Here is a 24,888-nt window from a genome sequence, read left to right on the forward strand (position 1 = left end):
CAGGACAGATGGACTAGTCATCAGCCTGGGCACCACGGATGACCTCCAGGATGTAGCCCATGAGCTGGTGCACGTCCTTCAAACCTTCTCAGTGCCTCACTAAGCCTTGGCCCTCTGGCTGCAGCTGCAGCCAGGGGATGGAGGGTGCATCCTGGAAAATGGCTGATGGCCCGCCTGCTGTTTGTAGGCAGCATCCCGGAGATTGGGGTCACAGTATAGGGCCTGATCCAGCCTAAAAGGACAAAATAAGACCACTTCTCTCCAGTGTTACCTGCTTAACAGAGATCAGATAGGATCCCAGCCTGGCCTAGTTTTATATGGAATTTGGTCTGTTGTGTGTCTGAGGATAGGGCCCCAGCCTCTACCTGCCTCTCCCTTGGGGAAGTGGGTCAGGATTATGGGGGACTCCAATACCCCATTTCCCCTACTACAGCTAGGCTAGAAGCCCATGCCAATGGTCTGCAAAATGGGGCCTGCGGTCTAGCGAGATGCAGTGTATACTGAGGCTTCCTGATGGCTGGCTTCCTCATACCACGGGGATGCAGAGGTCTCAGGAAGACCTAAAGACACGTTGGGACAGGGATTCCACTTACATATTTCTGTGTCCTCCAGTGTGACCCCTACATCAAGATCTCTATAGGGAAGAAATCAGTGAGTGACCAGGATAACTACATCCCCTGCACTCTGGAGCCTGTATTCGGAAAGTAAGTGGCGAGCAGCTTGGCCTTGAAGTACAGCAGCTAGTCTGGATGACCACAGTCCAGTGGGTAGACATGGTCACACTGGGCTGTCCCTCTCCCCTGGAGTAGAATTGTGTCCCTACCTCTTCCCATATGTGAGGTTACAGCTTCACTAGTCCCATTTTGTCTGCCAAAGGCTTGAGGCTTGGAAGACACTCCTAGTGAAATACAGACACAGTTATCTCTAAGATCATACATCTGCATGGAAGCTCAAAATGTACATTGCTAATATTTTAAGATGAACTATTTAGGGAGAATAATTTTAGATATACAGAAAAGTATGTGTTTGTCTGTGTGTGTGTGAGAGAGAGAGAGAGATGGAGAGAGAGAGAGATCTCATATATCAACTCTTTTCCCCACTGCTAACATCTTAGCTAACTATGGTACTTTTGCCCAAATGAGAAAATTGACACTGACACATTATGATTCATTAAACCATAGACTTTATTAGGATTTCTGTTCCTTTACTCTTTGGAGCCACACAGTGTGTACCATGTTGGATTCAGCAAGTGCTCTCGTTCAGTGTTCCATATGTTTCTGTGGATTGAGAGAAGAACGTAGGCCCCAGATAGTCAAATGATTCTGGAAACCTACAAGTGCGGAAAGGAAGAATTGACACCCGCGGTATGGGGGTAGAGCTAGGTGTCCTGAATTGCTCTTTGGTTTTGAGTTTATTTTGGCAAAGAGAGGCTGATGGCTACTTCTCTAACATCTGCATAGGAAACTGAGTGTTTCCATATCATCAAGTACCACATTGCATCCATAAACTGGTGCCTGTTTGCTTAGTGTGGTCACTTGGCCTGCAGCCAGGACCCAGTCATCTTGAAGAAATGCAGTTTTGAAGGGAAAACAATTCTGGCCAGTAATGAGCCCCTACTAAGCTGGGATTAGAAGGAAGATGGGGGTGGGAGAGAGGATCTCTGTTTGGTGAGCTGCAGTGGCTGGCACAGGGCCATGGGCTGGTAGTGGTGATGGACCTACCTAAAGGTGTGTGTGTGTGTGTGTGTGTGTGTGTGTGTGTGCACACGTGTGTATGCCTAGGAGAGGTTAGAGGAGAGAGTGTAAGATAGCCTTTCCATTCTTGTTGCCAGTCTCCATGAAATTAAGGCCGAAGCTGGTGTGCCTTTCAGATCACTACAGAAATGCTTTTATTCCCCAACCCATGAGATAATGATAACACTGCTTTATTGTTGTCTGCCGGTACCCTGTAGGGTGAGCTTCACTATTTCCTGACTAGTCATGCTGGCTGGCTTTTCTGCCCACTTTAAACTCAGCCACTTCATAAAAGTCACGAACGCAGGCAGTCTCAGGGCTGAAGGCAGGATGGCCTTCCGTGTGTAACCTGGACACTCTGATGGCCGCAGGGGAGTGTTTCCTCCTCTGTTCACCTAGGTTAGCTGGATATAGCAGGTGGGTGAGTAGGACGCTATGTCTGCCTTCCTTTCCCTGTGTCCCCTTGCCTCAGTGTCAGCCAGCCATCAACCCCGAAATGCCAGGATTAGGGCAGGGGTCCAGTCCACATGCCATTTGCTTCTGTTGTCTGAATATTTCCTGGGCAACGGATGTTTCAAGTCGGTTGATTTTCTTGTGGTGCTTTCCAGAGGCTTCCGGGCTCCCCTCTGAGCCTCTCCACTGCTTCTCCTGAGTGTGGCAGATGCTACCTCCCTTTAGCTGGCCACCACCCACCTTCTGGTCATCAGATGGTCTGTTGCACATTTGGAACCTTGTGAGGTCCCATGGGACAAAATTCATAGCAGCTGAATCTGGCCTCCAGGTGGCCCCATCTCTTTCACAGAACATACTCCTGTTCCTCATCCAGACGTGGATGGGCGTGCAGCTCCCCTCAGTTGTCCCCTGCTTCCTCCTTTCTGCTGCTTTAGCACTCCAGAGCTTACGTCTGGCAGCAGGTTTATGTCTCCACCTGCAGGGAACTCATTTCAAGGAGAGAAGGGAAACACTTCTGCCGTGACCCCTACTATGATGAGGGGCTCAGACCTCACTGAAACTCTCCCAAGAAATCTTTTTACAAACCCTTCCTGCATGTCATCTTAGAAAATGTGCAATTCCGAAGTCCAGAGGGCAGGTCCTAGCCATCCCTTTGATAGATTCTGGAGATCTGGCAAGAGGGGCTGTGGAGTTTCACATTTCCTGTCTCCTAGTGTCCTGGTGGAAACTTCCGTTTAACATCCTGTTTCATCTCATTTATTTATTTGTGGGTCTTCTAGATAGGCACTTGCTGTGTGTCCCACTCAGTTTATTTGGGAAACATGTCACACACAGACACAGACACACAGACACACAGACAGACACACACACACACACACACACACACACATTTGGACAGTAGTGCTGAGGATCGTTTGCTCTAAGATGACAGGAAACCTGAGGAGAGTGGACTTCCTGGGGTAGGGTTTTTTTTTTTTTTTTTTGGTACTGGAAATGGAGCTCAGGACCTCATGCTTGCCAGGCAAGTGCTGTGCCACTGAGCTGTGTCCCTGGCCCTCCCTAGGATATCTTTTGAGCTCCTGCGCTTAATCCTGTTGCTCCTTGAGTTCCCACTGTGTCGGCTGACATCAGGGAGGTGATAGGATCCTAACATATCCCCTCCACAGGATGTTTGAATTGACCTGTACTCTGCCTTTGGAGAAGGACCTGAAGATCACACTCTATGACTACGACCTCCTCTCCAAAGATGAGAAGATAGGAGAGACAGTCATTGACCTGGAGAACAGGCTGTTGTCCAAGTTCGGGGCTCGCTGTGGACTCCCACAGACCTACTGTGTGTAAGTGCTTGGCACTGGCCATTTCCGTGACAACCCACCACTCCTGTCCACTGAGCAGTGTTGTGTGCTGGCTCAGGCTTAGCACATTCTTGGCATTTGCTTCTGGAACCAGTGGGGTCTTGCTATTGCTCCACAGATGAGGGAACTGAAGACTGAGATATTATGGCTTGTAATTTGTGGGATTAGGATTTAAACTGACTCTGAGGACCTGGCTCTTTCTCACATCGTTATAGTCCACATCTCTCTAATATACCATGGAGGCTTGTGTGGGTCTGGGCGCTTGGAAGGAGAGAAAGGAGGAAGGAAGGGAAACGGGGGTGGGACACATGGGCTCCAGCTGGGCTTAAGGGGAATTTTGTGATGATCTGCCATGAGAATTCACGTACGTACAGCACTCTCTTTCTACCATATTGAGTCTTACTTGGATCTGATTTTCTTAGAGATTAGAAACATCTGAGTTCCAATTCCACGGGTAGTTAAATCCTTTACAGTTTCTTCATCTGTAATGTAGGGATGATGAGTGATCAGATGAGGTGGGTGATGCTGCCTGAGGGTACACAGATCTTTGCAAGCCTCTGCCTTTGGCATTGACCTTGGAGTGCTTCATCTTTGTCTTGTACTTGGGCCTCAGCTCTGGACCGAACCAGTGGAGGGACCAGCTCCGCCCCTCCCAGCTCCTCCACCTCTTCTGCCAGCAGCACAGGGTCAAGGCGCCTGTGTACCGGATAGACCGTGTGACGTTTCAGGATAAAGAATACACGATTGAGGAGATAGGTGAGCCACTTGCTCCCAAACTACAATGAACTCTCCCTTTCCACTCTGTCTGATCAGGACCCTTCTATCATAAGGGGATAAATGGATCTAACCCACATCAGCAGGGTGAGAGTTGCCCCATATAAACTTTCCCTTCATACTTTGGGGACCAGTACTTGCCTGTGATTCCACTGTAGAAATTAGAGGTCAGGAGGTCAAGGTGAGGCCAGGGTCAGAACTCTATCCAAGACCATGTTGGAGCCCATCTGAAGGCAAGATTGGGGGTGAGTCTGAAACCAGGTCAGCCGTAGGATCAGTTTCCTTCTGGGTTTGGTAATCAGACTTTGGCCAGAATTTGAGGTGGATCCTCTACCTAACAGTTTTTCCATTTGAATTGCACTAGCCTTTCAAGTCTCTAAATACCTAGACATCCAAAGGGCAGGCACTCCAGCACTGCCACAGCTTCTGCCTAATGTTGGTGGCTGAGAATCCTCCCACATGCTCTCCATGTGTCTGAGATGCCCACAGGCCTGTATTGCCCACCCAGAGCAGCTGGGGCTCCCTGGCAGTGTTCATGGGCCCAGCCAGCCCCTTACCTTTTGCTTATTTCGGGGATGTTTGCTGTCAGACTGGTGCTGAGGTTATAAAAGGAATGGTGGCTTTGATGCTCCATAACCAAGTCCCCCTCCTCCTCCTAGTCCTGCTTTTCTAACTCTCCCAGACGATGGCTGAGCTAGGCTCGGCCAATGGCACCCCCCCACACACACCTTTCTCTTTTTCCTATGTAGCATACATCTGTTTTAGGGCCGTCTCATTTCCTCCAGTGGCAACTGTTGCTCTGTGAACAACTTTAGCACAGGGACCAGGGTTCGTGGCCATAAAGTGGTGAGATGCAACATCTGTCTGGTTTTAAACATGAAGTTATTGAGGCTAAAGGTGCTTAATGGTTCCAAGGTCATCAACCATCTTGGAGCACAGTTAGATTCCTATAGAGTTGTGCCTTTCCTCTGCGGCACTGTTACTATGGGAAGGGCATGTTTGATTGGTGAACAGGCATGTAATTGTGTGTGTGTGTGTGTGTGTGTGTGTGTGTGTGTATACATGAGAATCTATGTTGGTGTACCTGGGTATACCTGAATGCATATACCTGTAAGTGTGTTTCCTGTGTGTGCACATGTATGTGTCTGCCTCCTGCTCTCTAAACCTCTAACACAGGATCTCCAAGTTCATGGTGTGGGCTGGTAGGCCAGGCTACACAGTGTCAGGACTTCCCCATGTCTTCTCCCACCAAGCCTCCAGCCATCCTCTGGAAGGCAAGAGCCGCATGTGGAAAGCGCTGGGGGAGGAAGGGAATGGTCAGGACTGGTCACACACCTTTCCTAATTGGGCTTGGGATTGCAGATGGGCTGCTGCCAAGGTGTGGGTCTTCTCCATGCTTCAGGTTTCATGTCTGTGAAATAAAGCTCATAACCAGCAACTTAACTTTAGGTCCTGATAAAGATTCTGCTAAAATCTATGCAGAACAGCGCTTAGCACGTGGTTCACACTCTAGAAGTGCCTACTGTTACTTTATCTGGTGCTACTGATAGGATGGTTTATATGAACCAGAGCATAGTGTAGCAGCCTACAGTGGCAGATCTAAGGGTACAGGTTGCTGAGGGTTGGAGTAGGAAGTATTCAGAGAAAGCTTACTGAAAGGCACAGGCTCTGGTGGACAAGGAGCATCTGTGTTGGTGGAGAAGAGGAAGTAGAACTTTGCAGAACAGGCTTGGGGATCATGGATTTTAAGCCAGGAGCCTGGTATCTCCATGGGAAGTGAGCCATAAGGACTAGAATAAGTGTATCTGGGATGGAGTGAGGCTGTGGGGTGGGGAGTCCTGTGGCTGTCAAGTTGTCCTGCCCCATCTGTGCACAGGGAAGCCCTGCTGTCGTTCAGGCACTTGAAAACTTTTTGTCCCTTCTCTGAGCCAGAGGCTGGCAAGATTCCAAACCCACACCTGGGCCCAGTGGAGGAACGTCTGGCTCTGCATGTTCTTCAGCAGCAGGGGCTGGTGCCTGAGCACGTGGAGTCACGGCCCCTTTACAGCCCTCTGCAACCAGACATTGAGCAGGTACAGCTTTGACCCTTAGAGTCCTTGCACCCTGGAGAACCCTGCCACAAGGACAGCAGGGGCATCCAGACAACCCACTGGGGACCTTGGCTGTGGCCAGTCCCTCCTTGATCCATTTCTTTGCCGTCTGAGTGGCCATTACTGTTGACGCATGAGGGATCTTAAGGCCTGGTGTCCCCTCTTACCTCACTGTGGGAGAAATAAGACCAAGTGCCTCTTCCAGCCATGCTTAGCCGGCCTCTGAATTCTGTCTGACAATAGCGTACTGTTTCAATCTGGCCTGAGATGTGCCCTCACCTTCCACCACCCTTCAGTGGCTCAGTCTCAGGTGCCAGCTCTGTGCAGTGTTCAGACAGAGTGGCCAGCACCATAACACAAAATGGCATAGAAACCCACAGAGATCAGTCAACAGCGGTAGGGCTGGGGTGCCCTCCTGTGCCACAGGAGGGTGAACACAGATGGTGGGCTTGAGACTGGGCAGGGAAGGCTTCCTGGAGGAAGCAGGCTCAGAAATGGGCTATGGAAAAGGAGAAGAGAAAGGAACACACTCAAAAAGAAAGGCCAAGTGAGCCCTGAAGATACCTTTGCAAGACACAAGCCCTTTCCCTAGGCAGCTTGGCTGCCAGCCTTCCTACAGTAGCATAGGTGTTAAATGTTGGAAGTGACTAAACCAGTTCTTTCAATTCCTGCTCCTTAAGATGACCTTTTAGTCACTTGCTAGTGTTGAGACACAGTATTTGACACCCACAACTTAAAGGAGGTGAGGTTTATTTCAGTCTGTAGTTGGCTGGTTCCAAGGCAGAAATAGCACAGTGGGAAGGGCTGGTGGAGGAAAGCTGCTCCCACTGGAAGCAGAGCCCAAAGGGGGGATCCAGAGAGGGAGACGTACCCTTCCTTAGCACGCACACAGCAAGGCCCTGCCTCCCAACAGCACTCATAGCTGCTGAACTCACCAGTGGATTGAATCCACTCATGACTGTGGTTCCCGCGTGACCTATCCACCCTCCAAAAGCCCCACCTCTGAGCATGTGAGGCTTTGGGGAAACAATCTAGATCTAAACTGTAACAGATGAGAACAAAACTCACACCTGGCTTGCAGAGGGAGGGAGCAAGGGTTGGGCAGTCCCGGAGACCCTCTACGATGCAAGTACATTTCCCCCCCTCTCCCCTCCCGGGCTACAGAGACTCAGCTCACAGAAGCCTGCTGGGCCAGGAGGCAGAGGATCCTCTTTGTAGTCCTTTGTTTAGCAGAGGATCCTCTAGTCCTTTGTTTAGCATCCCTGCTCTACAGGGTGGTGAGCTTCTTCCTAGCAGGCCTGTGCTTTCACTGTCCTGGTGCCTAAGTGACACCAGGACAGGTGTTGGATGAAAGGGTGGTTGGAGAATGGGCTTACGTGTCCTCCACAGGGAAAGCTGCAGATGTGGATTGACCTGTTTCCGAAGTCCCTAGGACGACCTGGACCTCCATTCAACATCACCCCCCGAAAAGCCAAAAGGTGACTGACAGCTACAGGCTCTGAGCTGAGCTGGAAGTGGGAGGGTAGAAGCCAGCTTTGCATGGGGTCGGGAAGTGGCCTTTTGGCCGGGGTTTAGGACACTTGGGCTTCAGAATACAGATACCATTTGCACATGGCTGAGTCTCCAGCCAGGTGGGCTTCAGGTCTTGGATGAGGCAGCTGCTCAGCAGAGGACATCCCATGCCCTGGTGGAAAATCTATTTTGATTTAATCCCCTGCCCAGGTTTTTCCTGAGATGTATTATCTGGAACACCAAAGATGTGATCCTAGACGACCTCAGCCTCACAGGGGAGAAGATGAGTGACATTTATGTGAAAGGGTAGGAGCCATCAGCCTTCCACCTGTGCCAGCTCACGGGAATGTCCCTGCTCCCTGGGGAGGGACCCAGCAGACAAAGCTCTGCAGTGGGGAAGGGAAGGGAGTAAACTTCAAAGGAGGGTTTCATGGGGTAGTATCCACTTTTGGGCATGGCCCACCCTCCAGATTTCTTTTGCAGCACTCACGTTTGGGCTAAAACTGTGAGATGTGAGGACATCTTCAGAGAGTGGCTGAGAAGTTAAACATTTTCTAATTTATGGCGCATTTCCTACATCATGAAATTTCCCTAGGAATTCTATTTGCAGTATTGTTTACCAAGTTCTCTGCCATTGCTTACCGTTGTGATTCCTCGCGGGAGATATACATGAAGTAGACACTTAATGAGACAGGACATCCATCTCTGTGTCTAGTTGGATGGTCGGCTTTGAAGAACACAAGCAGAAGACTGATGTGCATTACCGCTCCCTCGGTGGTGAGGGCAACTTCAACTGGAGGTTTGTTTTCCCCTTCGACTACTTGCCAGCCGAGCAGGTGTGCTCCATTGCCAAGAAGGTGGGTGTCCCTCCTGGCCAGTGCTCCTGGTCTCAGGGTTTACACTGCCTGCAAGATCTCATCACCCCTGTTCCCTCACTGCCGCTGTTACTCCCAACATTGCCCCATCATTGTGGATACTGCCAGGCCTGCTCTCATTATTCCAAAGCTGTCATTACCCTCCTGCAACTCATTTCTCCCTCTTTTACCATCATTGTTGTCACTAGCATTGCCACCATCCATGACCACTCGACAACCATACATGCCCAATCTATCATAGATAACTATGTCTAAATTCTACAATCATTGTCTTCCTTCCTAACCCAAACAATCCCAGCAGCAGGAAGGGTCCTGGGATGCAAGTGGGAAGAATCAGGAAACTCAGCTTGGCCATCAAAGGGGCAGAGGGTTAGACCCTGTTGGAGGAGCTTCCCAAGAGCACTGGCTTGGCATGCTTTGGGGTTGTCCATAGGACTCAGGGTGGTGTGGTTAAACCCCTCTAGCTACCTTGTCTCCCGCAGCTGTTTGGTGCTTGTGGTCCTGTCCAGGCTGAACAGTCATTAGGAAGGACTGCTCCCTGGACTTTCCTGCCTTTCTTCAGCCCTCATCTCTTGCTCAAAGCACTTGGGGGACAAGCCCAGCATCAGCCAGTGGGGAAAAGGTAGATCTGATGACCTCAGTCTCTGTATCTCAGTATCTCCCAGTGTAGGTCTCAGCTGGGCCTCTTTATCCCTCAAACAGACACAGTTGTCAGGCAGCTGCCTCCTCCTCCTGGCTGCACCAGGGAACAGTACCATAGTAGAAGGAAGAGAGTGCTGTTGGCATGGAGGATCTCCAGGCCAAGCTGGCAGGAGGCAGAGGGCAGTCAGATCTTTGAACTACCCTCACCTCATCTAGTATTGGTTGCTACCTGGAGGTGCCTTGCTGTTTGAGGGGCAAATGGCTCTGTTTAGGTCCTGCTGGTCTGATTTCCATCCAGAGGTAGCTCAAGGCTTCAGGCCTTGACGCTTCAGTGGCGAGGCTTCAAGCAGGGAAATACATCATGTACTTGGACTGCCTTGTTCTTCTTAATGTTCTTCATTGCATCCTCTCTGCTGGATCCTTCCCAGCCCAACACATAGGATCGTCTGCACTTTAGGGAAACCAAAATGTTCCACTGAACATTCTGAAACCATCAAGTAAAAGAAATTATGGATTAAGCAAGGTTAAGTGTATTCTTTCACCCAGGGACTGCTGCGTTGTGTCTGCCAGAAGGTGGAATTTAGCAATAGGGTTCTGTGAAGTCAAGTAAAGTGTAGACCATTTGTAGGTTTAATCTTGTTTGCCTTTGCTCAGTGTGTTTGTCTGTCACAAGCCGGTTTCCATAACAAAGCAGATCTGCTTCTGCCAGAGACCAGAGCATCAAGCAAGTCCTGCTGGCCTCTTTTGGCTGTCAAGGAGGGCGGATGGGGCCTGGAGTAGACAGGGGAGGAGACAGGGCTGAGGTATCCTGCATACCACCTACTGGCTCACAGGGCCCTAGGAGGGGCTGGGTAGAGGGTGGGGAAGCTGGGACCAGCTCAAATGGAGGATTGGACAACTCACTTTGACAGGTGGGGATGGAGCCAAGAGTGGCCAGAGGGGAGGTTCTTGCTTTTTCTGTGAAGTCAGAGCAGAGGGAGAATCTGGCCCTGTGGCAGAGATCTGAGACAAATGGAAAAGGCTAGAAATAGCTGTCATGCTGGATGAGCAAGAAATAGAGGGAGAAGAGAGAGGGCAGGTGAGAGAGTGCTGATTGATACCACAGAGAAGAGTCACCTGGCGGTTCTGAGGCCACAGCTGGAGCTGCTGATTAAGGACTTGGGATGGCTCTGTTCGAGCGTTGGTGGAGTTCTGACCCTGCTAAGAAAGGGCCGTGTTGGGTTGGTCCACATTCTGGTTTCAGAGGAGCCTGGTTGGCCTGATGGCCTAGTGGCCTGGACTTGAAGGAAGGAGAAACCCACAGGAATGGAAGTGGAGACGAGGGAGAGGAGTTAAAGAGTGAGGAGAGGTAGAGTTGGGGAAGAACAGAAAACAGGTCGCTCCTGACCCTGGTTCTGGGCAGAGGATGGCTGGTGGCAGCTGCTGGGAAGGTCAGAGGATGAGGGGAGGGGACAGAAACAGCCCAGGTGGGTCTGTAATGAGCCAGGAGGCAGGAGGGCCTGCAGGCGCCTCTTGGGGAGAAGGAATCCTGGGAAGCAGGTGGAGCCGTGCCCACAGCGGGGTATCAATTAGCTGGTCTGCGCTAAGGACAAGTCTGAGTGTGAGGCAGGTTAGTGCAGGGGCTGCTCACCCTCTGGGCTCTCCGGGCTGCTGCAGAGCCAGGCCTCTGCCTTGGGGTTCAGGGCCTCTGGCAGGCAGGCCCTCCAGGGACTCCATTAACCAGACGAGACTGTCGTAAAATACAAGGTCTCCTTTCATCCAGCTGCTTTGAACCTCCGCTGGTTGCCCTGGCCGGCTCCCCACCTGGAGCCCAGCACACCCACTGGGGCCTGCCTGTATGTCAGGCACCCACCCTGCAAATAAACAGCTAGTAAAAGGGCCCAGGCCAGGAGCATAATGAGCGCCTGGGACCTGGGGGGCTCGTTCCCCAGGCTGGAGCCCCTGCCCAGCTGCTCCCACCAGGGGCCGTTTGAACCTCTGGCTCATTACCCAGCCAATAAACCAGGCTGGCCAGAGGAGCAAGCCTGCTTTCGGCCCTGCAGGCGGGCCTGCGGAGCTGGCCATAAAAGCTTGTCAGAGGAGGAGGCACCTGCAGGAGGCTGGACAGCCAGGCTGGGGGCCAGGAGTGGGGGAGGCCCCAGACAGAGCTAGGGCCAGGGGCCAGCTGGGAACCTGTGTATGTCCACCTACCCAGGAGCTGTCTGGGCTATGGGTGGGACACCATGCATGGTGACCATGTCTCACTGGCAAGTGGCCATAGTCTTTGGTTTAGATTGTTCTGTGGGAGCTGTGTGACTGGACCCTGAGGCTGGGTGGCCGCACAGCTCTGTTGTCAGCAGGGTTCCCCGTGGAGCCTGTCCCTACAGACTTAGGTACAAGGCTATGGTCTGACCTGCTTCAAGACATTTTCCTCTCCTTGCTACCTGCTTGGGACAGTCACAGTGAGAGAACAGAGGACAGGCCATGGTGACTGGGAATGTCCAGTTATTATTCTTTGGCTTGAGTTTGGATCGAGCATGATCCAGGGGCCAACCCAGGCCCATGCCCTTCAGTTGCTTCATGGGCCTCTGACAGAACCTCTTAGAATGCCCTCATTGCTGGAGGAGCGAGAGCAAGAAAAAGACCTACACTGTCCATCCAGCATAAGTGCAGGACCATCCTGCACATGGCAAGCTCTTGGGGGTGAAAAGGGTGTGGTAATGAAGGATCTGGGGTCTTGGTCCCAGTGCCAACTCCTTATGGCAGTATGTCATGTTTCCTTACAGTAACAGAGTAAGTGAGGACCCTCAGCTTCTCAGTCAGCCCACATGACCTCATGATCACATATACAGAGCAGGTGGGTCAGTGTAGGGGGTGGATAACCTCTGGGCTTCCTGGGGCTGCTGCCGAGCCAGCCCTCTGGGTTGAGAGCAGAATCCTGGAACCCAACTGCGCTTGAATCCCAGCCTACCATTTCCTGCTGGGTGATCTTGGACAAGTTCCTGCTGGGAGATCTTTGGATTCTGAAGCTGAAAGATGTATCTGGCTTGTAGGTAGCTGGAAGGGTAGTGATAGCAGACTGGTGCATAGGAAACACAACGTTAATATATTATTAGCTGTTAAACCCTGGGGAAAGTCCTCCAAGTCCTCCAAGCCTGTTTCCTGATCTGTAAAACGGGAGTGGTAACCATGATTTACAGACTGGGAGCTTAAAGGGGAGGCCGTGTATGAAGTGAGCCTGCCTGGTGCCCCAGTGGACCCTGAGTGCTGCCCTCTCAGTCTGTCCCCAGGCTCTGTCAAGATCCTCAGGGACATCCCGCTGTGCTGTCTCCTCCTGTCAGCTTTCCAGACTGGAGTGACCTCTGCCTCTGTGACCTTGATTCTCTTTTCCTCCTCTGCCCCTGTCTGGGTCAGGATGCCTTCTGGAGGCTGGACAAGACTGAGAGCAAAATCCCAGCACGAGTGATATTCCAGATCTGGGACAATGACAAGTTCTCCTTCGACGACTTTCTGGGTGAGACTTGTTTCTGGTCAGCTCGGAGCTGTACTTTGAAGGTGGCCAAGAACCCCTGCTGTGGGTGTGGATCCTCAGGGTTCCCAGCAGGCAGTGGGGGCCTGCTTTCTGCTTTCAGAGAGCTCAGGGTCACTCCGTCCCCATGCTGAATGACATGGTGACGTAGAGCAGTTACAGGAAGATCAGAGTGACATCAGGGTGGGCCCTCAGCAGACACAGCATCGACCACTGGGCTGCGTTGAATGTGAGGCGACAGGGCCACAGGCTGAAGCCAGTTTAAGTGTGTGCGGGCTGTTGTGACTGTCTAGCCTCATGATTCCCAGGATACTATCACCTCACCCCAGTCTGGAATGACTGAGCCCTGAAATCGAAGGGCTTAAGTCATTGTCCATCCTGTGGCTAAGTGACTGACCCAATGAAAAGGGAATTAGCTAAGCAAAAAGAGGTCCATCGGTAGGTTGGAACATCAGATGTCAACACATAAATAACTAGTGACTAGAAGGGTTGTTCTTAAAATACTATATTTTCCAAAGCTCAGACTATAAAACAGTATATATAATATGAGCCCATTCACATACTTGCATATATGAATATACATGTAAGCTGCACATTTATGTACACATAGATGCATATAATGTATGTTTGTTTATATCTGTGATAATGAGTAATACAATAGTGTATACCAAATATTGCTGGAGGTTGGTTATCTCTGGGTGGTGAGATGGAGTGGGGAAGAAGCATTGCTTGTTAATATTGTTCAATAGCTATTATATACAGAAAATGTAAAATATGAAATTCTAATATGCTATCAGTTTTAGACCTGACTACTGTACAACAAAGTCATGGTGCCCCTTCTGGTCCTCCATGTGCAGATGGTTGGATCACAAGTGGCAGGGACTGGGGACAGGAGGATCAGCCCTCTCCTGCTCCAAAATGCCCCACAGAATGCTTCCTGCAGGGCCAAGGGCTCAGCAAAGAGCAGCTCCCATTTCCACAGCCAGAGGCCACCCAGGAAGCATCTGTGGTCTCCCCAAGGTTACCCTGCTCCCGGGTGGCAGAAAAGAACTAGAAGTGGGGGCTCCTGACTCCCCAGCCTGCCTTTGTCATGGCTTCACATTTCTTTACAATTGAGGTAAAACTCACATAACATGATATTCACATTTTAAACATTTTCAATGTGAAAATCAGTGGTTTCTAGGATATTCACAGAATTGTGCAGACACTACCAACACCTAGTTCCAGAACATTGTCATCGCTCCCAGAAGAAGCCTCTGTACCCATGAGTGGTCCCTCCCTGTTCTCCCCATTCCCGGTGCCCACAATCTGCTCTTACTGTCTTTGTGTCTGCCGGTGGGCCATCTGCAGATTTGCCAGAGTGACCCCTCTGGGTGTGCATCTGTGGACACTTTGCTTTCCTCAATTTGTAGGAAGGAGGTTTTGTATATTTTAGTGTATTTTTTGGTAACACGTTGTTCAGCTGCCCTTAGGAAAGGGTTTTACTTTTTTGTATTTCTTCCTATGCCCTGTTTGTACAAGCGTGCCATTGCCTCTAAATTTTCCTACCATTGCTACATTTTTTAAAAATGCCACCATGATCTCTTGTTTTTATTTCTTACTTGCATTTTTTACTTGCAAGATAGAAATTTAAAAATATAACTATTATTCATATTATTGATGAAATTTTACTTCATCTATAGATGTTCTTTTATTATTGATCTATTGATCTATCTATCTATCTATTATCTACCTACCTCTATGTCTCCAAGTCTTTTTTTTTAGGTCCTGGGGATTGAACTCATGACCTTGCACTTGCCAGGCAGGCGCTTATGCCGCTGAGCTAAATTCCCAGCTGCCAGGGCCTTTTTTTACTGAACAACATCATTAGTCCTTCTTTTACTTTTGAGACAGGGTCTAACTAAAGTTGCTAAGTTGCCCAGAGCAGGTTGCAGTTCTCCTGCCTCAGCTTTCTGGAGTGCTGAGGTTAAGGTTATGGGTGCATGACTGACTTGTATTTTAAGGATAGAGTGAAGGGAATTTCTCTTATTTTTTTTTAAATAAATTAACATTTATTTAAAATGGAAAAATATGCAACCTTTGCACAGGTTTTAAAAAGGTTTTTTTGTTTTTGTTTTTTGTATCAGTCTAACAATCTAAGCCAGACGTAGTGGTATATACCTGCGATCCCAGTAGTTGGGAGGCTGAAGCAGCAGGGTTACTGCGAGCCAACCTAGGGCACTTAGTGAGTTCAAGGTCAGCCTGAACTACATAGAGCGACCCTGTCTCAAAATGAACAAACAAACAACAAATCTAACAATCTATCCTTATGGAATGAGAAAAATTGATTTTAAACAGCAAAGCAAAGCGAATTGCATGTTCACTGAATGAGAAAACTGTTCAGGGTGAACAATCTCATTCTTTGTTTTTTAAAATAAAACCCAATAAAGCATTAACAAAAATTAACTTTTAACTCTATGAGAGTTCTTTACCTTGTACTGTATTTTTAAATTATATGTTTTATGTCTTTTGAACATTCATTGCCTTTTATTTTAAAGATAGTAAGCATCTGTAATATCTTGCCATCTAGTGATAAACCTATTTCTCCTTATGGTCTTTTATGTAGATCATGCTAGGGTTACTGTGTGTGTGTATACTCTAACATTTACTTAGTTTTCGTATTTCAAATGGGAAATTAACATTTATCTATAGTGAGTGGAGGGAAGTGTGTGTATGGTCAGGTAAATAAATATAGACCTGAGTAAACGGAAAGATGAAACGGACTATTTTAATAATAGATACAATTGTGAGTGGTTAACTACATAGAGGCATAGAGAGATTGGGGCAGGTGGATGGATAGAAGGGCAGATGGATAAGTAGATGAGTAGAAAGAAAGGAAACTAGAAAAAAGTGTATCTGATACTTAGCTACAGTCACTGACCATTGTCTAATTATAAGAAATTTAATGGTCTTTCCAAGAAATTCAGTATTTTAAAAAATTTTCATGTCTCTCTTCCACTCACTCCCTTGGATAACCTATGCTTCAGTTAAATTAACTCCATCCTATTACTGTAATTGAATTAGGTGAAACCACAGGAGAGTGCTGTTTTTATAGGTCAAAGAAAGTCATTGGATATGACAACTCAATAGCTAAAGCCATACAAAGAGATAATGGATAAAATGGGCGAGTAGGTGAAATAGTATAAAGATGACTGTTTGAAAAACTAGGTGGGTAGGTGAAAAAAACTGATAAATGAGCCATGATGAGATACCACATCATATGAGATACCATGTCATACCTACCCAGAGGACAATAGTAATTGTCAATAATAAAGCAGGAAATAACAAATGTTGATGAGGATGTGGAGAAACTGGAACCCTTATAGGTAGCTGATGTGAGGGTAAAATGATGCTGCAGAGGAGAACACTTTGGTATTTCCTCAAAAAGCTGAACACAGAATCACCGTATGACCCAGAAATGCTATTGTTAGGTTTATACCCCAAGGAATTGAAAACAGGAATTCAGACCCTTGTTTGCCAATGTTCACTTCAGCATTATTCACAGTAGCCAAAGGTGAAAACAAACCAAATATCCATCAGCAGATGAATAGATAAATGGAATTTGCTACATACGTGTCGTAGTTGCTTTTCTCTTTACTAAGACAAAATACGAGATTTGAAGTTGGAGGAGGCAAAATTTACTGTAGTGCACAGTTTGTAGAAGTTTCAGTTCATAGTTGGCTGGCTCCAATGTGGAGGGGCATGATAGAGGAGCATCGCAGTGGAGAAACAGATCATGGTGGGCAGAAGCCAGCAAGCAGAGAGTAGCAAAGAGCAGCAGCCACCCCCGCAGCAGCAGCCTTCTTCTCCCTTTTATTTATCCCTTTCAGAATGCCTGCCTTCTGGGTCGTACCACCCACAGTCAGGGTGGGTCTTCCCATTATCCACTCCCAGAACTATGCCAAACCAATCAGTAATTTAATAGTCACACACCTTTAATCCAGCATTAAACACATAATCCCAACACTATGCACTTAATCCCAACATTACATACTCTAGATACAGCCACTTCTGAAAAGCCACACTTACGTCTTCATGAAAGTTTGGTGGGAAGGACAAGCCATCACAGTAAATGTGATAGAGTATTATTCAATCACTGAAAGAATATTACAGATCTGTACTACAGTGTGGATGAACCTTGAAAACATTATGCTAAGTGAAGTAAGTCACATACGTAAGAACAAATATTGTATGATTCCACCTATGTGAAATATCTAGAAGGGGCAAATTCACACAGAGAGAAAGTAGTCTAGAGGATATTAAGGGTTTTGGGGTGGGGAGTGGGAGTTATTGTTTAATGGGTGTTTCCGATAGAGGATGAAACTTTTGGAAATGATGGTTGTACAACACTGTGAGTGTAATCATTGCCACTGAATTGCATATTAAAAATAATTGAGGTGACAAATTTTATATATATATATATATATATATATATATATATTTCTACAATAAAAAGTTGTTTAAAATTGATGTAAAGACAAGAGTATATAGACAAGAGTATTGGATTTGACATGTGGCTTCATCGGGAATAGAACCCAAGGGGGGTGAAAGTGACCTTTTCTTGTAAAAAAAAAAGAAGCCTAGCTAGTCTTAGGCTGGCAGAGATTGAGAAGCCCCTCAGTCAAAGAACCTCTCTGTCACAGGCTCCCTGCAGCTGGATCTCAACCGCATGCCCAAGCCAGCTAAGACGGCCGAGAAGTGTTCGTTGGACCAGCTGGATGATACTTTCCACCCAGAATGGTTCGTGTCCCTTTTTGAGCAGAAGACGGTGAAGGGCTGGTGGCCCTGTGTAGCAGAAGAGGACGAGAAGAAGATTCTGGCGGTGAGTGCTTCCACCTGCGCCTGTGAATGGTGCAGGCGGCTATTTCTCGGGAGACTTAGCAGGCACACACATGCTTGGCCTTCATCCCCCTTCTGCTCTCTATTTTTGAAGTCTTCCCTCTTTTCCCTTTGGTGGATTCCCAGCCCCCTCTCCTTTCAGGCTCACATCTCGGAGGAACCTGTTTACATTGAAAGATGACCTGCTTCTATTCCACTTACTGGCCTTAGTAGCGATCTGGGCCCTGGGCTTCCTCATAGTTGGTGGGGCTCGTGTGCCTCGCATTTGAGCAAGACCCTCCCAGGGAACATCCGCACTCTACTGTCCTTGTGGTGGGATTAGTGGCTGGAGGACCCAGGAGAACCATCCTTCCCACTCTGTACCCAGACCAGGAGGAAGTTAATCTCTGACAGTTTGCTTAGAAGCAGCAGGCAGTCAGCCAACACTAAAGTGGCTCTTGAAATAAAATATCTTTGTTATACAAAGAATTGCAGTGATTAATGAGAAATGCTAACACCCCAAAGCAAAAATGAGCAAAGGGGTTACATAGACAGTTCACAGGAGAAGCAAAGCGTTCATTAAACATGAAAAAAGAGGCTTATTTCTGTAGAATGTGGGGTTTTTGGCCGATTAAATGAGATTTTTAAAAAGTAGAATGTTCACTGCTGCTGAGGATGCAGAGATAGAGCTTCTCATTTATTCCTGCTGGGAGTGTTAGTGGTTTTGGAGTGTGGGGAGGCAATTTGGTAACATGCAGCAAGAGATCAACAATATTTATGCCCTTGGACTCTGTCATCCCACTTCTAAACTGTCTTTTAAAGAAATAACCCGATAAAATTAAAACTTTAGGTTTTGGGATGTTTGTTGCAGCATTATTTATAATATCAAAGAGCTGGAAACAACTTAAATGAACCAAAATAAGTAGTTTACTAAATAAATTATGGTCAACCAGCCATGGAATGCTTTGCAGTCATTAAAAACCAAATTTTAAAGAATATATAATTATGTAGTGAAACATATTCCTAAGTAAAAAAAAATCAAGCTATAGAACTATATATACAGTGTGATATTTTATACACTTGTAGCTGTGATTCAGAAAAATACTAACAGGGCTTATCTCTACACACTGGAAATATGAGGGATGGTATCCTTTCTCCATACATATCTGTAATTTCGAAATGTTCTACAAGGAATAGGTACTGCTTTTGTGATTATAACAGCTATACATGTTTGAAAAACAAAAATAAAGAGGCTCTTTATTTGTCCTGGATTAGCTCCTCTCCAGGGAGTGGGTGGACCCCCTGACCTGGCCCTGTCTGTCTCCACAGGGTAAGCTGGAAATGACCTTGGAAATAGTAACAGAGAGTGAGCACGAAGAACGGCCTGCTGGCCAGGGTCGGGACGAGCCCAATATGAACCCTAAACTGGAGGAGCCAAGGTTAGTGCCCAGCCCCAACTGCTGATGCCCAGGGAATAGAAGGAGTGTAGACCATAGTCCAGGAGACACCGACTGCTTAGACATACAGAGGTTACAGGCCCATGTGGCTTAGCGGGGAAAGAGACAGGCATCATTTCAGGGGCAGCTGAGCAGCAAATTCAGAAGCAAACACTACCAGGTTGGTAGCGTGCCAAGCATGGGTAGTTGTTACTGACATTTTTACAGATGAGGAAACCATGCTAGTGAACTTAAATAAGGCCATTACCTATTCTGATTGTCTCTGGAGTCTGGTCAAGGTCTTTCCCCTCACTAAGCTGCCTTCCCTGGCTCTTCTGTGGCGTCAGTGTGGCTTTCAAGTAGCTTTTCAGCCTTAATTTTTCCTGTTTGGGGAATGGTGAGACTTGGTCCCTGTCTTCCTTATACCACAGTCCTCTTCAGGAGACAGGCCAAACCACAGCCACATAGACACCTTGAAAGTTGCTCCTGTAGTCACTGAAAGATGCTCAGTGCTCAGGGGTGTGTTTTGTGGTCCCACTGATACCCTATGGCATGCATAGCCTGATATCTCACTTTATCATGGTACCATCCTGAGTGCCAAGGGGCTGATGGCACACTGAAAGCTACCCTGACCGCAAGATGTTGGATGTGATGGAGAGAGAAGAGCCAGGGCATATAAGATATTAACACTACAATAATCCAGACAGAGAATCTGGCATGTGTTTTGAGTTGAAGGGCTACCCAAGGGAATGGGTGGTTTTGAGGTTCTTGTTTGGGAATGAGAAAACCAACCTTTTAAGTTCTCTTCCTGGCCTTCTCCCTGAGTATGGCCCAGCCATGTGCATCTGCCTTTTCTTAGGCTCAGTGACCCAACGTGGCCATAGCTCTCCTAATGTGCAGGCCCGACGCTCTGGCCAGGCCTGAAGTCTGTGATCTGTGGTGAAGCCCTGGGTCAGGAGGTGTGGGGTCATAGGGGGAGACATCCTGGTGTGCATGGCTGGAAACTGGGGCTCAGCAGCATTTGAACAGGAGAGCACAGGTGGGGGTGTCACTGCATCATGGGTTGAGGATGGGAAGGGGATGCAGACTAGGAGGGCTGAGTTCAAAGGCAGGGGCTGCGGACCCAGAGGCTGGGTGGGTTTTGGGGGCACACTTGGAGATCAAAGTCTTGTGGCACGTTGTTGCAAGTGGAGAGCATGGTTTGGAGAAAGCAGCTTTGCGGAGCGAGCCTTGCTGACCCTTGGGATGTTGCTTCTAGGCGCCCCGACACCTCTTTCCTGTGGTTTACCTCCCCCTATAAGACGATGAAGTTCATCTTGTGGAGGCGTTTCCGGTGTGCCATCATCCTCTTCATCATCCTCTTCATCCTCCTGCTGTTCTTGGGCATCTTCGTTTACGCCTTCCCGGTGAGCAGACTCGATGAGGGAAGGCACAGATGCTGACTTTGGGAAACTCTTGGTCTAATAAAGGAGTGCATCTTTGTGCTCAAAGAGCTCCCATGATCATGTGGGGAGTAGTAACCTCTGCCCTGGGGAGTCCTGATCTGCTGAAGAGACGTGGCTCTCACCCTGGGAGTCCCCAGTCCGGTAAACAGATAAAGCCTAATCATTTGGGAGCCTTTAGTTTGATGGGAGAAACTGATGGGGAAGACACAGCGAGGTCCTGTCCTCAGAAAGGCCTTAAAATGTGTAGTCAAGGGGTTGGCAAAAGATGACACTCTTGGGTTGCAGTGGCAGGGAACTTTCCTGAAGGAATACGTGCAGCTGAATCTGGAAGGGAAGGGAAGAGGTAGATGCCAGAGCAGACGAGGTGGTAGAGAAGAGCTGGGACCAGGAGAGGATCCCAGTGTCCATGGAGGACTTGGGTAAAAGGTGTCCTACCCCCACAGTGGTGTGGACACAAAGCAAAGGGCTGGCCCAGGAGCCCTTCTTTTGGTCGGTACACAGCAGGGGTCCCTTTCATGTGGTAAGAAGCCAGCAAAGAGCTCACCAGGGCTACTCAGTGACAGCTGCTGTGTCTGTAGCTCCCTGCTGCTCTGCTGGGGACAGGAGTTGTAGGGTCTGCCCTGAGTTTTGCAGCTTACCAGGAACTCCTGTAAATCCTCCAGCCCCATAGCCACTCCAGTGATAAGACAGTATTCACACCTTATTTTTCATATTCTTTAAACTTCAAAGATAGCTTTTTAATATAAACACTTTAAGCCTATATAAAAGTAGAGTCAGTAGTATAATCTGTCCCCTGATACCCCGATTTTCATGGCAAAAGTACGAACACCCAGAGAAGGAAAAGGACTGGTTCTGGATGCACAGTGGCCCAGGGTTCACTCTGGTAATCATCATGTGTCCCAAAGCATTATCCTCACAGCAGGCAAGGGATAGGGAATTACTTCCAGGTGAGCTCTGTGCTTGGTCAACCCTCCAGGAGTGGACAGAGTGATTTCTCTCCCACTGAGAGTTGGCCATGCCTTGGCAGCAGTGTGCACCTCATAGAAGCAGGAAGAGTTAAAGCCACAGAGCACCTCATACAGTTCCTAAACTGTGAGGTGCAGTAGGGGACACTGCCTAGTTTAGATGTCCACGTCCATCTATCCTCTAGGCCAATGATGGTCAATCTTTTAGAGTCTTCAATGAAAACAGCCTTGCTCTAGGCTATAGCACCTCTGCTCTAGGCTACAGCAACAAAGACTGGTCTATAACTAGATGGCCAGTGGATCTGGCTACAGGCCAGGCCCCCTAAGCTGGCTGTGTTCATCTGGGGCACTTTGTTGCAATATTTGCAGGGCTCAGCAAGGAGAGTTACGGTCAATTAGCAAAACTTGACTGTGGTCCAAGGGGGGATCCAGGTTGTGGAGACCTGAAATTTGTACAGTTCCAGGGACTTTTTAAAGCCAAAGAAGATAAAATTACAAACACAAGATTATAAATTTGATCCACAGAAGGATCTGTGCAAGTGCAATAGCCTAAGGCAAGAGTTGCCACCAGAAATGACCTGGATCTGGGGAGGCCCTGGCATTTGCTTGCAGGCTGGCCCAGGCTTCTGAGTCAGGGAAATGCATGTGGCTTCCCTCTGTGGCCTGTCCCAGCTCACTCCTGTCATCTGGGTATACATGGCTGCCCTTCCAATAGCAGTGGAGATTTTATTATGAAAGTTACCTGTCCAGGTGATAGTTTGTCAGGAGAATGAGGGGGAGACGGCGAGGCTCATTCCATTGGGAGCTCTGGGTCTCCTAGGAGACATACCAGAGAGTCAGGACAGCCGCTGTGTACAATGAAACATTCCATGAGGGGGGCTAGGAAAGGGTGACAGGTGCAGAGCTTCATACCTGCAAGTAATCCGGGGATAAGACCTTACCAGCTTTCTAGAATGTAGAGTCCTGGGCCAGCCCCTGGTCAGCTGAAGGAGAATCTGCTCTCAGCATGTAAGGTTGGAGGAAAGATTTCATGTAAGAGGGAGCTCTGCCCTTGAACTCAGGAGCGCTGTCCTTACCTGTGATTCTTGGTATGACCTCAGCAAGGCCCTCCTTACCTGCACGTAGGGGAGCCGGGCAGAGTCAGCGCCAGTCTTCTGTGACCATAGCAGCTCCTGAACTTACTTTTTGGAGCTGTACTTCAAGCCAAGCCTCTTCCTAAGGAGCCCAGGGGAAGGCAGGGGCAAGTCCCAAGTGGCACCACCACTGTCTGTCCTTCCTAAGTCTGTCTCCAACCCCTAGCCAGCTGGTCTTGTCCTGTGGGGGCCTTGGAATGGCAGACCTAGGCCTCAGGAACCTGAGGAAGGAGACTTTACTACCTGACTGGGAAAACGGAAGATTTCTAGTCCCTTCCAGCCTACAGTCATTCCTTATGCCCTGGGAGCAGCCTGAGCCCCAGAGGACAGGAGCTGAGCAGCACTCTAGGGGGTCCTGAGCAGAGCCTTTGGCTGAATTCTGGGTTCCCACCAGCAGCATTGCCCTGCTTTGAGTTCTGGAACCTGTCCTCTTTAAATGCTGACCTTGTCTTGTCTCTCAGAGTGGGCATGTGGGGGCAGATCCTAGTGAAGCTGTTAGGGCTTCAAGAGGAGCTAAGGACTAAGCTGCAAGCCTTTAGCTCGATGCCATCAGCTGGGGAATCCTGGTTTTCCCCCACCCAGTCTCTTAGTCACATGGTCAGACCCACACCTAAGGGGGCAGACTGATGCTCCTCATCTGGCTTTCAGGGTAGGGGATATATTCTAGTTTCCCAAGCCAGGCCCAGTGGGGAGGGTGCTCGAGGTGGGGCTGCCTGCCACCAGTTGGCCCGGTCCCCTACTCTCTTGGAAATTCCCCTGGGAGGGGGTGAGAGGGGCAGCCTGTCTGATTCCTCTGGGCTCCCTCACTCAGAGCCAGCTGGGAGCAGGGCCAGCGTGGGGAGGCAGGAGGTGATTTGGCGGAGAAGGAAGGCCGGCTTTGTTTCCAGGGTTGGCTTTCCCGGGCCGGCGCTGAGGAACATACTGTCCCAATTAGGAGCCCTGTGTTGTATTGTGTACGTTTTCATGGTTTCTGGAGGGAGCAGTGGGGAGGGGAGGTTCCTATAAGTTCTGCAGCAGGCAGGACTTAATCAAGGGTGACCCATCTTTGGTGCTGGCCTGTATTGCAGGGCATCCCCCAGCCCAATTCTTTTTTTCTGGATGGGTAACCATGGGTGACCATGTCAGGATATATGCAGGGGAGATTCATGGCTCTGCCTTTAGCACCTGCAAAAGCCCAGGGCAGGACTCCCCTGTCCAGATCCCGGGAGGTCAGTGTTTTCCTGGCAGTTGACTGGAACATGGGCATGGGCCTTTGGGTTACAGAAGAAGGCAGGGTAATACAGGCAACGGTGGCACCACACAGGAGGATGTGAGTGGTCCTAGGAGGAGATGGGTCTGCTTGACGGGTGGGAGCACCAGGCAGGGTGGAGTGTTGATCCTAATTTGGGATGGTAGGTGGTAAGGACAAGTATAGGGCCCTGCCTGCTGCTTCCCTGCCATACGGGCCAACCACTCTGGCTCTTCCTGCCCTAAAGGCGTCACCTTGTATCCCTGCCTCCCCCCTCTTCCAGAATTATGCTGCCATGAAGCTGGTGAAGCCCTTCAGCTGAGGACCTGCTGCACTGGAGAAGGGGGCGCGGGCTGCCCTCCTAGCCCAGGACTGGCTTGCCTCCTCCCCCGAGCCTAGCAGAGCTCCTCCAGCCCTCCGGGGCCAGACTGTCCTGCTGGGTGAGCAGACAGATGGACTGGCACCTGCTGCAAGAGTTGCTAGCATCGTGGCCTGGGATCACCCCACTTCCACCATCTCTTCCCCCCAACCTCCTTTTGAATCAGCTCGTATGTATTTCAGTATAAAACAGGTTGAACCACCAAATGATGTCAGCATGTGTCTTCATGGTCTCCTAAGTTGGGAGTTGTGTCTGGGGGCATCAGGGTGCTGGTTGGGTGTGGACCATTTCTAAACAACCTTTTGGAGGCAGAGGCAGCCAGGATGCAGTGGGGGGTGGAGGGGCCATTGGACTTGTGTTTTTAAAAATTTTTTTTTACAGGACTGACTGAGTTGGGGTGGGCTTCAAGAATTGGTGTCTGGCCTTTCTGATGCTCAATATATTTTGCCTTGTGTCCTTTTTCAGATTTCCCCCTTTCGAGGCTGCCCTTTGTTCAGGTGGGC

General features: G+C 49.0%; 1 protein-coding gene across 24 annotated transcripts in view; it reads left to right on the forward strand.

Moving 5' to 3' along the window:
• Nucleotides 1–24,591, forward strand: part of Dysf (dysferlin) — a 210,458-nt gene extending 185,867 nt beyond the window's left edge. For all 24 annotated transcript variants that reach the window (XM_063229580.1, XM_023564790.2, XM_003469012.5 and 21 more), the window contains 12 exons: nucleotides 613–704; nucleotides 3,353–3,523; nucleotides 4,155–4,297; nucleotides 6,248–6,387; nucleotides 7,795–7,883; nucleotides 8,128–8,223; nucleotides 8,633–8,774; nucleotides 12,828–12,927; nucleotides 17,625–17,803; nucleotides 19,129–19,238; nucleotides 20,494–20,641; nucleotides 24,290–24,591. In XM_063229580.1, the coding sequence (XP_063085650.1) occupies nucleotides 613–704; nucleotides 3,353–3,523; nucleotides 4,155–4,297; nucleotides 6,248–6,387; nucleotides 7,795–7,883; nucleotides 8,128–8,223; nucleotides 8,633–8,774; nucleotides 12,828–12,927; nucleotides 17,625–17,803; nucleotides 19,129–19,238; nucleotides 20,494–20,641; nucleotides 24,290–24,328 (1,449 nt within the window). In that variant the 3' untranslated portion in view covers nucleotides 24,329–24,591. The remainder of the gene's footprint in view (nucleotides 1–612; nucleotides 705–3,352; nucleotides 3,524–4,154; nucleotides 4,298–6,247; nucleotides 6,388–7,794; nucleotides 7,884–8,127; nucleotides 8,224–8,632; nucleotides 8,775–12,827; nucleotides 12,928–17,624; nucleotides 17,804–19,128; nucleotides 19,239–20,493; nucleotides 20,642–24,289) is intronic.
• Nucleotides 24,592–24,888: the final 297 nt, after the last annotated feature.

The sequence above is a fragment of the Cavia porcellus genome, unplaced genomic scaffold (genome assembly GCF_034190915.1).
Source record: "Cavia porcellus strain 051 isolate PalLab524CR breed Dunkin Hartley unplaced genomic scaffold, mCavPor4.1 scaffold_18, whole genome shotgun sequence".
Taxonomy (NCBI): domain Eukaryota; kingdom Metazoa; phylum Chordata; class Mammalia; order Rodentia; family Caviidae; genus Cavia; species Cavia porcellus.